Source organism: Chelon labrosus (genome assembly GCF_963514085.1).
Source record: "Chelon labrosus genome assembly, chromosome: 23".
Lineage (NCBI taxonomy): Eukaryota > Metazoa > Chordata > Actinopteri > Mugiliformes > Mugilidae > Chelon > Chelon labrosus.
The window spans coordinates 21393516-21408312 of record NC_140356.1 but is presented as its reverse complement, the minus strand read 5'-3'; the positions used below and the strand labels follow the sequence as shown (position 1 = coordinate 21408312).

The window sequence follows — 14797 nt, the reverse complement described above, 5'->3', positions numbered from 1 at the left end:
TCCAGGTTAAACAGGTCCAGGTGTGAACACTGATCTGGTCTCTAGAGTCCAGGTTAAATAGGTCCAGGTGTGAACACTGATCTGGTCTCTAGAGTCCAGGTTAAACAGGTCCAGGTGTGAACACTGATCTGGTCTCTAGAGTCCAGGTTAAACAGGTCCAGGTGTGAACACTGATCTGGTCTCTAGTGTCCAGGTTAAACAGGTCCAGGTGTGAACACTGATCTGGTCTCTAGAGTCCAATTAAACAGGTCCAGGTGTGAACACTGGTCTGGTCTCTAGTGTCCAGGTTAAACGGGTCCAGGTGTGAACACTGATCTGGTCTCTAGGGTCCAGGTTAAACAGGTCCAGGTGTGAACACTGATCTGGTCTCTAGAGTCCAGGTTAAACAGGTTCAGGTGTGAACACTGATCTGGTGTCAGTCCACATGTGGAGGTGGTCTGGGACACATGTGACCTCCTTCCTTTGGTAGTGTGAACACACAATGAGTCCTGGGTCACATTAAAGACCACCTACTCAACAGGGCTGATCTGAGGAAGAGGAGTTTAACTCATTCATTCAACCACTAGTAGAAATGATCACATGAATCAGTGATGTCTGTTCATTAGTAATGAGAGCCTTTTAAAAGATTCTGGTCTTGGAGCTGAGAACCAAACTAAACAAGCAGCTGTTGATGGTTCTGATCCAGCGGTAGGTAGAGATCCATTAGAGACAGCAGCTGGTTCAATATTCTACTGACCACATGATGGCGTTGCTTATTTACAGACACACAAACTGAGATCAGATCTCAAGTGCTGGCTGGGGACACATGTGGAGACACATTTATATTAAGACCAGGTGTGTTAAAGATGGACAGGTGAGACCAGGTGGGACCAGATGTTTCAGGTTTAGATAGATAAGTGATCTGATGTCTTGTGATGCTCATTGTTCTTTTTTGTATTTTAATTGTGCTGTCAGACAAAAATAAAAACAAACAACGTTGGAAATGAATCGGAAGATGAATAAACACAGAACCAGAACCAGAACCCAGATCGAACCATCTTCAACCAGATGTGCATGCAGAGGAGCTCCAGACCCTCGGGTCCATGCACTCAAACACACGGTTACTGAGCATGCTCAAAGTCCTCCTCTTCTTCTTCTACTAGCTAAATCAAAGACTCCTCAGTCAGGTTCAGGGCTGTAGCCGACAAACGACGGATCACTGAGGTCGTTTAAAAAAATAAATAAAAGTCTTTCATACGAACAAGAAAACCTCATAAAGAAATAATAAATACATAAATAACAAAACAGATCAGAGTTCATTTATAAATTAAATAAAAGTGAAACAGAAATAAGAATAATGACCTCAGTGTCTTCAGCTGCAGCCTTCACCATTAACAAGTCCATGAATAAATGAACCTAACGTCCTGTTCAAGGAGGAACATCTGGAGGCTGCGGTCACAGATGTTCAGCAGAGAAACCAGTTCAGTGAATCACAGGTAGAGCTGCTGTGGATATCAATCATGTTATCAACACAATGTTGAATGCTTGATAGACCCTTGGTTTGTTTTAGCCTAGCTTTAGCCTAGCTTAGCACAATAACTACAGCAACAGCTCCTGTGCTACCTGCTCTTCCACCTTGTAGGCAGAAATATAGAAAACAACACGTTGTTCTTGAAGCAGGTGTTGCTTTGTCTCTGAGAGGAAGTTTAGCATAAAGCTAGCAGTTTGTAAAGGTTAGCTCAAAGTTAGCTCCTCCGGTTTGAAGCAATAGTGGCTGGGGCTGAATCTAACGTCCTCATTGGTTCCAGAGGTTTGTAGTGTCTCCTCCATCTTTTCATCTTTCATGTGTCTTTACTATCTTCCAGCTCTTCTCTGTCCTCAAACTTTTAAATCCTGACGGTTCTGTTGTGATCTGGACTAAGATTTCTGACCAGAGGATGAAGGAGATGGAGGAGATTCAAAAACCTGATACAAGGATTTTATGAGTTGAGGTTACATGGAAATCTATTTTGTAACTAACTTAGCTTGACGGGAGTTGCTGCTAAGCTAACAGCTGTGCCTCCAGTCTTTATTCTAAATATATCTTTGTCTATTTTCTATCTTCAGATCCTAAAATATCACGTTTCCTTCAACCTCCAGAACAACTCCAGCTCTCCTGGTGACACATGGGACTGGATCCAACGTTTTGACTCCTCCTGGCTGACAGAGTGAAAATGAAGAACAGGTTTGCATCCAAGGCGAGTTAGTGTGCAGCGACGGAGAACCTGGAGAACCGTTCCTGTCAGTTTGTTGTGGCCGACCGCCAGACCCCCCCATTCAGCCGGGGGTCTAGAGGGCGGACACTCGGACGATGTTGGCCTGGGAGTAGTCGCTGGCCGAGTCGTCGCCCTCAGGCGTGGTGCCGGGTGGCGTGGGCATGCTGATGACGGCGGCGGTGATGTAGGGCTGGCTACAGTTCAGAGGAACCGTCTCCTCAAACTTGGCGTTCAGACTGGATCGACTGGATCAAAGAGAGACAGACGAGACCAGTTAGAGGAGAGGACGTTTCTGGGTTCTACACGAGTAGTGATGAAAAGATGGAACAGACTGATGACGGTTAGTTATCTTTGAACTGTTCCGCTTGAGAAGACTGAAGACGTTCAGGTCTGACCTCTGGTAACCACGTAACACGTAACAAGAACTAAACACACTGTGAAGCATTAGTAAATACTTCATCGATCATCCATAAAGCATTGCTCCTCCTACATTAACATGATTAATGTAGGACATGATTCTACATCAACTATCAACCACATGGTGACCTGACTGACAGAATCTGAGCTCCATGCCTCTGTATCATACATGGCTCTTTACCTCCACCTAGTGGTCTAATGGTGGTACTACAGATAATAAACACAACACATCCATCTTGTAGTGAAAGTTAGCTTAGCATTGATATGTAGCAGCTTAGCATTGATATGTAGCATGCCTTGGTGACTGGTTTCCCTGGGGAGTTACATGTGTGAACAACATGGAGGAAATCTCAATCTTCTTCTGGATTGTACAATGTGCACAATGGTAGAATGTGATGATGTCCAGGAGAAATAAAATGTCCAAAGGTTGAACTGTGTGTACGTTGCCTCCTGTAGTGGAATCAGTAGGATTTTGTAGCCGGTCTGACACCAGCTCTAGCTGTGTCTGCACTCAACACACAATGAATCCATGATGATAATTAATTTAAAAATGTGCAGGAATGTTCAGGACTTGGACTGAAAAGAAACCTGTTACCATAAAGGTGATCTTTTATATTTATAAAAAACTAGTGCAGTGCCGTCGGAAGTATGTATTCCTATAGTGGGAGCCTACAGGTGCTGTGTATGAGGATTAGTGGAAATATTAGAGCGGAGAAAACCTATTTTACCGATATATTTTACATTTCTTATCCAAACAACGTCAAACTTAGCAGTGCACATCTTCGTGCCCGTAGCGAGACACCTGCCCAGTTTCAAATCAATCGGGCCAACGGTTCGCGAGATATGCGTGCCACAGACACAGACACAGACACACACACACACACACACACACACACAGACGCTTCTTGATTTATAGATAGATGGCAGACTACATGCTAGTTTTCCTGCTGGAGAAGATATTGAGCCTATTAGGGTTACCAGGGCAAAATATAATTTCTCCTTGAGTTTGGTTTCTTCTAAAGCCGATTTGTAAACAGTGCTCAAGATTTGTGCGCATGCTCCGCCTCTTCCTCTCATAACATAATGTCCCATACCGTATCAGTCTCAGAAGATGATTGGGGATGAAGAACGTTTTTTGAGGAGTATCGGGATGTAGAGGACATTTTTAAAAGGCGCGGGTTATGTGGTGTCTGTCTCTAGGCAACAGTGACAGGGGGAGTGGCTACAGTCAGACGGAGCAGAAGAACGGTAAATGAGTAAATGCTTGTTTTAACGATATCTTCAGTGTTTATGGTCCAAAAACCACGAAACTTTGCACTGCACTCCCGCGAACCATTGGGAAGATACATAGCAAATTTGAGGTGGATCGGATAAGTGGTTCGAGAGTTATGCGTGGAACAGACAAACAGAGTGACACACAGACAGACGCTCCTTGCATTATTAGATAGATAATGATTATTTAATTTCTTACACTTTCTCTGGTTAATCTTTTCTGTTTGAATAATTAATTCTACTTCTAAACCTCCTCCATAGTTTCTGTTGTTGTCTGTTTGTCCGCCTGATATCTGCCTCTTTGAAAGAGAATCTTGTTCTTTTGATTCATCAACTGGATCCAGGATCTGGGCTCAGGATCCGGATCCAGGATCTGGACTGAGCCTGTTTCAGTCGTATTTATATTTTGTAGAATTTAATCAGAAACTTCAGCTCAGAATGTGTCTTTGGTTCCAGATATCAGATTTTACTGGTCAGTTTCTCAGCTGTTCATGTTTAGGAGACAGTTCCCAGACCAGACCTCCCCCTTCCTCCCCTTTCCTCCCCCAGCTGGACATATTCTGGATTCTTCCTGTCTGACTCTCCATGGGAATGTACTGTCACATGATCCCTGGTGCCATGTGTTTACAGTCGCTGTGTCTGGGCCTCACGCTCTTCATTTATCTGTAGAGTCTCTTTATTTCTTCTAGAAAACCAACTAGAGGACGTCTATGTCCTGCTAGAGGACATCTTAACCCTGACCCTATAGTGGTTCAAGACCTGTGCAGAGTTAATAACATGTCCCGTTAATCTCTGAAACCTTCACCAGTCGTTGTGGCCGTGGACCCTACCTGTTGGTGAGCAGTCGCTCCCTGACCTGGATGGTGCTCAGCTCCTGGACACTGCCCTCAAGACCCACGGACATGTTGGAGTTCGGGACGCTGAAGGTCTTCCTCTTCCTTCGGCCGCAGCAGGAGGCGAGGCCATGAGTCGAGGAAGAGGAAGAGTTGGAGGAGGAGGAAGAGTGAGACACCTGCTTTACCAGAGTTACCTCCCTGCAGCTCGACTCGAACGTCTTCTCGTCCACAAACTCGTGGTTCTGAGGAGCAAGGCAGCATCGGTGCTTTAAAGGTTGATAAACATTCATGGCTGATCACAGGTAACAGGTATCAGGTATCAGGTATCAGGTAACAGGTCTCAGGTATCAGGTATCAGGTATCAGGTAACAGGTCTCAGGTATCAGGTATCAGGTATCAGGCATCAGGTAGCAGGTATCGGGTATCAGGTCTCAGGTCTCAGATATCAGGTATTAAGTAACAGGTAAAGAGATAAAGAGATAAAGAGCCTTTATTTGTCATTATATTATACAAGTATCATATAACGAGACTGCATAGTCAGACATGGAGGGTTGGTCCTGAGCCGCTGCACTCGCGCGCGCCGCCACTGTGGGCCAACCTGACCGGTAACAGGTATCAGGTATCAGGTAACAGGTATCAGGTATCAGGTAACAGGTATTAAGTAACAGGTAACAGGTATCAGGTAACAGGTAACAGGTATCAGGTAACAGGTATCAGGTAACAGGTATCAGGTATCAGGAAACAGGTGTTAAGTAACAGGTAACAGGTATCAGGTAACAGGTATTAAGTAACAGGTAACAGGTGAGGTTCTCACCGTGGTCGTCTCCAGACAGTGCAGGAGGTGGTGATGCTGGACGTCAAAGTTGGGGTTGGTCTGACACACCAGGGCCTGTCCTGCTTCCTTGGACGCCTTGAGGACACAAACACAAAGACATGAAGCTAAGCATCGCCTGGATGAGGCTAACGCTGCACGCTGTCAAGACGAAAAGCTGAAACAGGTGGACTGGTAGAGTTTCATCCAAATAGTTTCTTCAGTTCAGAGTCCCTCAGATGTTCCTCCACTGGTCCTTTAGAACCAAAGAAGACACTGAAGAAGATAAGAAACGTCTTCAAGAAACTCTACCAGTCCACAACAGTCCATGACCTGGATGATGAACCTTCACAGACTCATGTCCTCAGCAGAGTCACTCCACCAGCCCTGGACCAACTCTGTCTACCTCCTGGAAACCAAGACAGCAGGAACTACACGACCTGAGGCAGGAACTACACGACCTGAGGCAGGAACTACACGACCTGAGGCAGGAACTACACCACCTGAGCTAGGAACTACACAACTTGAGGCAGGAACTACATGACCTGAGGCAGGAACTACACCACCTGAGCTAGGAACTACACAACTTGAGGCAGGAACTACACGACCTGAGGCAGGAACTACACAACGTGAGGCAGGAACTACACGACCTGAGGCAGGAACTACACGACGTGAGGCAGGAACTACACGACCTGAGGCAGGAACTACACAACGTGAGGCAGGAACTACACGACCTGAGGCAGGAACTACACCACCTGAGCTAGGAACTACACCACCTGAGGCAGGAACTACATGACCTGAGGCAGGAACTACACGACCTGAGGCAGGAACTACCCTCTGAAGAACTAACAGTAACAAACAGTTAAACAAGAGTCCGTTAATAACCCATTCACAGATGTAAGATACTATGACGTTTTACTTGACGGTGATTAATGTGTTATTTACAGCAAGTGTCTTATGAACTGTAAGAATCGTTATTAAATATTTTATAAAACCTTGTGAAGGGTTATTAACACACGCTGTTAGTGATCTACTGTGTATTTGGTTTATTAACACACTTTATCCTAAACATTTCAAGGACCATAAAAAGAAGATTGACATCATTAACTCTAAGTCAGGTGATCAGGAAGTAAACAGGAAGTGATCCACCTCTTACTCAAGGACTCTTCAGCATGTGGTCAATATAGTGGGGATTACACCACTCTACTAAGCTAGCCTAGCTTAGCATTTAGTTTAGCATAAGTGTGTCCCTCTATGTGTAAAGTATTGGCTTCAGTCTTTTCTAATCTTTTCTCTAAATGTCAGACTGTTCCACCATGTCGGTCGTCCTGTACCCCCCCCCCCCCCCCCCCCCCCCCCCCCCCCATGCTGCCAGGACGGCCCATTGACATGCAGCCTCCTCAGCCTCATTCCTCCACAGGAGCAGCACAGGCCAGTCATCTCATCGGGCCGATCATGATGCACAAACAAACCACAGAAGAAGAAGAAGGTGGAGATGGAGAGAGTTCAAAGACAGAGGAGTTGGTTTCCTGTTGGGTGAGTGCACAGGTGCATGCACAGGTGAGTTAATGCAGCAGAGCAATGTTGTTTAGATTTCAGTTAAAGAGAGAGAACGAGATGGAGACATAGACAGACAACAGAGACTGAGTTCTGGATCAGTTTAGACTCAAACTGCCGAGCTGAGACTAGGACTGAGGTCTGGTCTGAGACCAGGACTGAGATCTGGTCTGAGATCAGGACTGAGACCAGGACTGAGACCAGGACTGAGATCTGGTCTGAGACCAGGACTGAGACCAGGACTGAGATCTGGTCTGAGACCAGGACTGAGACCAGGACTGAGGTCTGAAATAAAGGTGTTACTGCTGAACAAACAGAGAGAACCAGAAGTGAGAGAACAGCCCTGAATGAAAACATCCTGACGTCCACATGCAGCAGCCGACAGTCGACTCGCTCACAGTTCAACGAGAGAAAGGAGGAAATCAAAGGATAAAACCATCAGCACCACCCGACCACCAGCTCCAGGTTTACCTCCTCAGCAGCGCCAACCAGCCAGCTGTGTTTGTACTGCAAATAAGCGCTAGCTCCTCCGCTCTTCACCGCCACAATTCTAGCAAGTCTGGTTTTCTGTTTGTGAACACATACAGACAAACAGCTGTTTAAAGCATCCAGCTGTGGCCTGAGGACGTCTGAGGACACGGACATAGAGAGGAGGTCTAATCCCACATCCAGGCTTTAGTCGGCAGAAACTTTAAAATTAGATCTGACATCTGTTCATCAATGACTTTAACCTGAAGTAGAGATCAACATCTGGACTCATGATTACGTCTCTGTGTGAAGATGAGACAGAAACAACAACAACAACTAATAATGTGAAGATCATTTCTGCAGAAAGAAGAAAATGATCATGTGCATGAAAACATAAAAATAAACAAGATGAATGAGATAAATGAGATAAATGAGATGTGACGGACACATGCTGCGCTGCAGAAATAAATGATTTCCTGTTTCTATCATCGTCTCAGTTTGTCTCCTGTTAAGACAAATAAAGATCTGTTGATGATGGGAGGAAGAGAAAGCTCTGTCTTCCCCTGTTTCCTCAGATGCTAACCAATGCTAACAGACACTAATGCTAAAAGAAGCTAACTGACGGTAACTGACGGTAACTGACACTAACAGACGCTAAGTGACACTAACAGACACTGACAGACGCTAACTGATGCTAACTGACGCTAATTGATGAACAGATGTCAGATCTAATTTAAAAGTTTCTGCAGACTAAAGCCTGGATGTGGGATTAGACCTCCTCTCTGTGTCCGTGTCCTCATTAACAGACACTAAAATACAACTTTAGACGCTAACAGAAGCTAACTGACGTTAACAGACACTAACAGAAGTTAACTGACGCTAACAGACACTAACAGAAGTTAACTGATGCTAACAGACACTAATAGACACTAACAGACGCTACCAGAAGTTAACTGACGCTAACAGACACTAACAGAAGTTAACAGACACTAACAGACACTAATAGACACTAACAGACGCTAACAGAAGTTAACTGACGCTAACAGACACTAACAGAAGTTAACTGACGCTAACAGACACTAATAGACACTAACAGACGCTAACAGAAGTTAACTGACGCTAACAGACACTAACAGACACTAACAGACGCTAACAGAAGTTAACTGACGCTAACAGACACTAACAGACACTAATAGACACTAACAGACGCTAACAGAAGTTAACTGACGCTAACAGACACTAATAGACACTAACAGACGCTAACAGAAGTTAACTGACGCTAACAGACACTAACAGACGCTAACAGAAGTTAACTGACGCTAACAGACACTAACAGACGCTAACAGACACTAACAGAAGCTAACTGACGCTAACAGACACTAACAGACGTTAACTGACGCTAACAGACACTAACAGACGTTAACTGACGCTAACTGACGCTAACAGACAACAGACATTAACAGACGTTAACCGACGCTAACCAATGCTAACGGATGCTAACAGATACTGCAGATGATGTGTCTGTGGATGCTGTGTCACTATGGATAGGGGGATGGGGGGACATGGGGACAGGGCGATGGTTGGAACAGAGGGACATGGGGACAGGGCGATGGTGGGACAGGGGGACAGTGGGACAGGGCGACGGTGGGACAGGGGGACAAAGCGGTCACCTTCTGAGCTCGTCTCTTCTCAGCTCTCTGGCTCTGGTGGTAGATTCGGCTGAAGTTGGACACGATGACGGGAACCGGCAGAGCGATGACGAGGACACCGCTCAGAGAACAGATGGAGCCGAAGATCTTCCCCATGATGGTCTTTGGAACCATGTCCCCATACCTGAGACAGAGGACAGATAGAGGACATGTGAGAGGACAGTCAGAGGACAGGTCATGTCAGAACTAGATGTGAATAATAAATGAGGAATGTTAGACAAATAAAAACATAGAGATTTCATGTTTTAATGTGTCTGAATATTTTCTTCCTGCTGGTGATTAATGAGTGAATCTGAACCACAGTAGAATTATGAATTATTATTTATTATATCTATTTATCTCTGGTCCTGACTGAGTCGACCGCCTCCATCAATCATGAGTCTGATGAGAAATAATGAAGCAGCTCCAGGATGCAGTTCGGTCCACGGCCACACGGGGGAGCCACAGCTCTGCTGTCACATAGAATCACTTTAATAAACTCAACTAAAACCTGGAACTAAAACCTGGAACTATAACCTGGAACTATAACCTGGAACTAAAACCTGGAACTATAACCTGGAACTAAAACCTGGAACTAAAACCTGGAAATAAACCTGGAACTAAAACCTAGAACTAAAACCTAGGACTAAAACCTGGACCTAAAACCTGGAACTAAAACCTGGACCTAAAACCTGGAACTAAAACCTGGAACTAAAACCTGGAACTAAAACCTGGAACTAAAACCTAGAACTAAAACCTGGAACTAAAACCTAGAACTAAAACCTGGAACTAAAACCTGGAACTAAAACCTGAAACTAAACCTGGAACTAAAACCTAGGACTAAAACCTGGAACTAAAACCTAGAACTAAAACCTAGAACTAAAACCTGGAACTAAAACCTAGGACTAAAACCTAGAATAAAACCTTGAACTAAAACCTAGGACTAAAACCTATAATAAAACCTGGAACTAAAACCTGGAACTAAAACCTGAAACTAAAACCTGGAACTAAAACCTGGAACTAAACCTAGAACTAAAACCTGGAACTAAAACCTGGAACTAAAACATAGAACTAAAACCTAGAACTAAAACCTGGAGCTAAAACCTGGAACTAAAACCTGGAACTAAAACCTGGAAATAAAATCTGGAAATAAAACCTAGAACTAAAACCTGGAAATAAAACCTGGAACTAAAACCTGGAACTAAAACCCTGGAACTAAAACCTGGAACTAAAACCCTGGAACTAAAAGCTTCCCTTTTTAATTTCATGACTCATGGAGGGTCAGAGTGAGCCTCAGATGAATAAAGAATAAAAAGATCACTCCTGTCCTCCTGACAGCCAATCAGAGGTGGTGTCCTTGTCTCTGTGACTCACACTCAGGTCTCTGTTCAACCCGTGTGTTCAACCTCAGCGTCCACCATCAGCCTCCAGCGCCCCCTATCGGTCAATACAGGTCAGCCTCAGTTAAAGCTAATTTAAAGCTATTTGGACTTATATATATATATATATATATATATATATATAGTTGAAATGTGGTATTTTTAAAGGACCTCTAGTTTGAGCCCAGAGGTTTAAACAAGTTTTAAAGCTGCACAACATTAGTTTCCACTCGTCTTCCTCAGAGTCACCTTCATCATCAGGTGAGTCTGAACCAACAGTCAACACAGACACCGTCACCTGTCAGTCATTATCATCCCTGAGGAGGAGGAGGAGGAGGAGGAGGAGGAGGAGGAGGAGGAGGAGGAAAATGTAGAGGAGGATGAGGAAGAGGTACAGGATGTGGAGGAGGAGTAGGAGGAGGTGTTTGTTTTGTATCGGGTCATAAAATAAAGAACCAGGAGAAACAGTCGATCACAGACCAGGACCAGGACAGAATCCCTGAGGAGGAACCAGACGACCCAGATTATCCAGACAAACCCAGATCTAGTTCTCAGAGCAGGAGAAGGAGGAGGTGGAGGAGGAGGAAACACCTGAGCTTCGTCTCTCACTGAGGATGATGAGTAAGGTCAAAGGTTACTAGTGAAGGCATCATGTGAATGGAAGGTCCTCACAGAGATAGAAACAGGAGTGTGTGTCCTGCATCAAAGAGAATTCATTTGAATGATTTATGCTGCGACCTGATTGGACGGCTCCACGTCGCTGCCACTACGGCGCCGCTAACAGGAAGTAGTCAACAGACACAGAAACACAAACACTGCTCAGAGAAGAATGAATGAATGAGACGACGCTTTAATTATTGATGAGAATAAATAAATAACATCTGGTCCTTCACTGCAGAGCTACCAAGCTAACAGGCTAATAGCCTAACAAGCTAATAGGCTACTAAGCTAACAGGCTAATATTCTAAAAGGCTAACAGGTGAGACTGAGGTAATGAAACTGTATATCAGCGGTTGGCCGGGGGGGCTAGCGGTGGCCAGTGGGAGCTAGCGGTGGCTAGTGGGGGCTAGCAGTGGCTAGCGGGGGCTAGTGGGGGCTAGCGGTGGCTAGCGGGCCCTAGCGGTGGCCAGTCGGGGCTAGCGGGGGTAAAGAAGAACTCAACAACCTCATTTATCCCGAATCCCCTGCAGAGAGTTATTATGGGATGGACGTGCAGCTTCTCTGTGACTTTCATTGTTCCTCTGTCCGCCTACGACTTCCTGTTGTGGTTCCCTGTCAGCGCTCTGATCCAGACCAGGAACATGTTTACTCCTCGTCTCTCTGCAGCTCCTCATTAGTGAGAACAGCTTCAGGTTTACAGCTGCTCACAACAACCTCAGGTCACTTCATTACTCCATCAGTCATCAACTCACCTGAACAGGTCTCTGCACAGGTCTCTGCACACACCCATGGTTTGATACTAGAACTAGAACCAGAGGATATATATATATATATATATATATATATATATATATATATATGTCAGTGTCGTTAATCCTTTGATCAAACCCAGAGCAGACGGACCCGGTGGGACGGCGCCTCCCAACAGACGGACCCGGTGGGACGACGCCTCCCAGCAGAGACTCCATGTTAGTCTGAACAGCTTCAGGCCTCAGGACTCCAGCAACAACACATGTTCCCTCATCTTATGATCTGATGATGATGATTGAGGAAGATGTTCATCCTCTCCAAACATGCTGGTCTGGAACCAGTACCTCCTCAGCGTCCATCGGAACCCGCTACAGACACTCTAACTAAGGAGAACCACGTACAGGACATCTAGACCGTCCTCAGTGTCCACAGCCATGTCTTAAAGAACACAAAGACAAATCTTTACTTCCTGGACTAGATGATGACATCATTTCCTGTCTCCTGGTCAGAACCTGGTCAGAACCGTGTGTCTGAGCTGAGCTGTCACATAGAAGGCTGACAGTTTTATTCCTTCATCTATTTTTAAATGCGTCAGATTCAATCTGTCCGTCAGCATCAATCTCCTTCAACACACTTTCTGATTCATCGTCCTCACAGGGACAGAAACACACTTCATTTGTTTGACCTCTGACCTTGGATCAGGCAGACCGATTGGAAACACATTCATCACTGTGACACACGGCGGTGAAACCAGCCAATCACAGCCCGGCTCTGGACCAGGAGGCTCAAACATCGACCAGCGGCATCACTCTGGATTCATTCATCAACGTCCTCACAACCTCAGGAGGCCGAGCCACAAGAGGAACGGGAAGTCCTGGGTCCTGGTCTCAGCGTCATGGAGACCAGTCTCAAGCCAGAACCAGACCCAGAACTGGTCTAAAAAAATCTAAACTGACTCAGAAACCTGAACCCAGCCCAAGACCTGTCGACCAAAACAAGTTTAAAAGCAAAATGAACCAAAACTGGATTCAAACTGGTCCGTGTCAATGACAAACCCAAAACCAAGACCAGAACCAAAACTAGTCCAGGATCCCAGTCTAAAACCAAATTAGAAACCATTTAAAAACCGACCCACAAAGTTTCCTCTCATCTAAAACGTGTCTAAAGATCTAAACCTGAGAAACCAGGTGTAGAGAAGCTGAAGTGTTTCTCTGAGCAGATGTCAGCGACACATGGTCCTCACTCAGCTCTGGTCTTTATTCTTTCTCTGAGTCTGATTTTATTTTTCCTCAGACCAGCAGCAGCTGGACGAGGAGGAGGAGGACAAGGAGGAGGAGGATGCAGATTCTTCCTCAGCTGTCCATGTCCTGAATTAATAAGGACTGAAAATAGATCCACACAGAGCTTCAGTCTGACAGGAGAGTCATCCCAGAATCCTCCAGCACTGACACACCTGGATAAACACCTCCGCCTGCTGACCTGCTTTCTGCCTCCACACCTCTAATGGGGGTATTTTAAGAGCTGGACTCTGAGGGAAGATCTAACCCGGATCAGACGGCTACTCCCAGCAGAGACTCAGAAACCAGTTGATGAAAGCAGGACTCCAGCAACATTCCTTCATCTCATGATCTGATGATGATGATGATGATGGAAGAAGATCCTCATCCTAACCACTACACTATCACCAACCACCAAATAACCTGCTGCTCAGTCAAACCTCCTGGAGGAAAACAAAGAACCTGGGGCTCCTCCCACAGCTCCAGCAGAACCAGAACCACCTGACGTACGCACAGAACATCTGAAACTAGTCTGAACTAGTCTAAAACCTCATGACGACTCAAACTGCTGCAGACACATTAAGTTGAGCCACATCATTGCCTCAGATGTGTTTGGTCTCTTCTGTCCATGTGTCTCTGGGTGGTGGACAGTCTCCCTGAGTGAAACACAACAAGGCTCTTGACCTCCGATCAGATGAGAGATCTGACATCACAGATGAAAGGATGAAACACAGAGTCCAGTTTATTCATGTGGAACCAGACGTCTGTTTGACGTAGAATCTGTAGTCGGGACGTCCAGGTGAAATAGAAACTAAGAAACAAAACAGAGACTCTAGAACCATCAACAATCACAGCTCAGCGTTAACCTGTGACTGCTGATGCTGATCCAGGTACATGGTGATCTATTCATCCATTAATAGATCAGTTTATTCATCCATTCATCTATTAATCCATCTATCCTGATTTACCCCCCACCCCCCACCCCCACCTCCACTACCACCTCCCAACGCCCACCTCCACCAAAACCTCTTGCTGCTAATTACAACCTGAACACCTGAACACCTGGCCCCCCAGGGAAACCAGTCACCAAGGCATGCTACATATCAATGCTAAGCTAACTTTCATTACTAGATGGCTGTATTGTGCTTATTATCTGTAGTACCACCATTAGACCACTAGATGGAGACAACGAACCATGTATGCAACTAAAGCACAGGGCTCAGATTCTATCAGTCAAGTCACCATATGGTTGATAGTTGATGTAGAATCATGTGGATAGACTCTAAAGGACAGAATATAATAAAACTAGATCAGTTACATTAGTTGTCAGTTGTTTTAGGATTTGATGAAATATTGAGACAAGCGGCACAGTGGTGTGGTGGTTAGCACTGATGCCTCACAGCCAGAAGGGTCTGGGTCTGGTCTGGGTCAGGGTTCTGGTCTGGGTC

The 14797-nt window shown here is 45.3% G+C and overlaps 1 protein-coding gene across 1 annotated transcript in view; it reads right to left on the bottom strand.

The window, feature by feature from the left end:
- Positions 1-1346: 1346 nt before the first annotated feature.
- The window catches only part of LOC311508415 (A-type voltage-gated potassium channel KCND2-like), a gene marked incomplete at its 5' end in the record, with an annotated part of 33162 nt that continues 19711 nt past the window's right edge, over positions 1347-14797 (bottom strand). Inside the window, 5 exons of the mRNA XM_084573158.1 lie at positions 1347-2479; positions 4754-5001; positions 5574-5669; positions 7599-7694; positions 9266-9428. Coding sequence (XP_084429284.1) covers positions 2308-2479; positions 4754-5001; positions 5574-5669; positions 7599-7694; positions 9266-9428 — 775 coding nt within the window. The 3' untranslated portion in view covers positions 1347-2307. The remainder of the gene's footprint in view (positions 2480-4753; positions 5002-5573; positions 5670-7598; positions 7695-9265; positions 9429-14797) is intronic.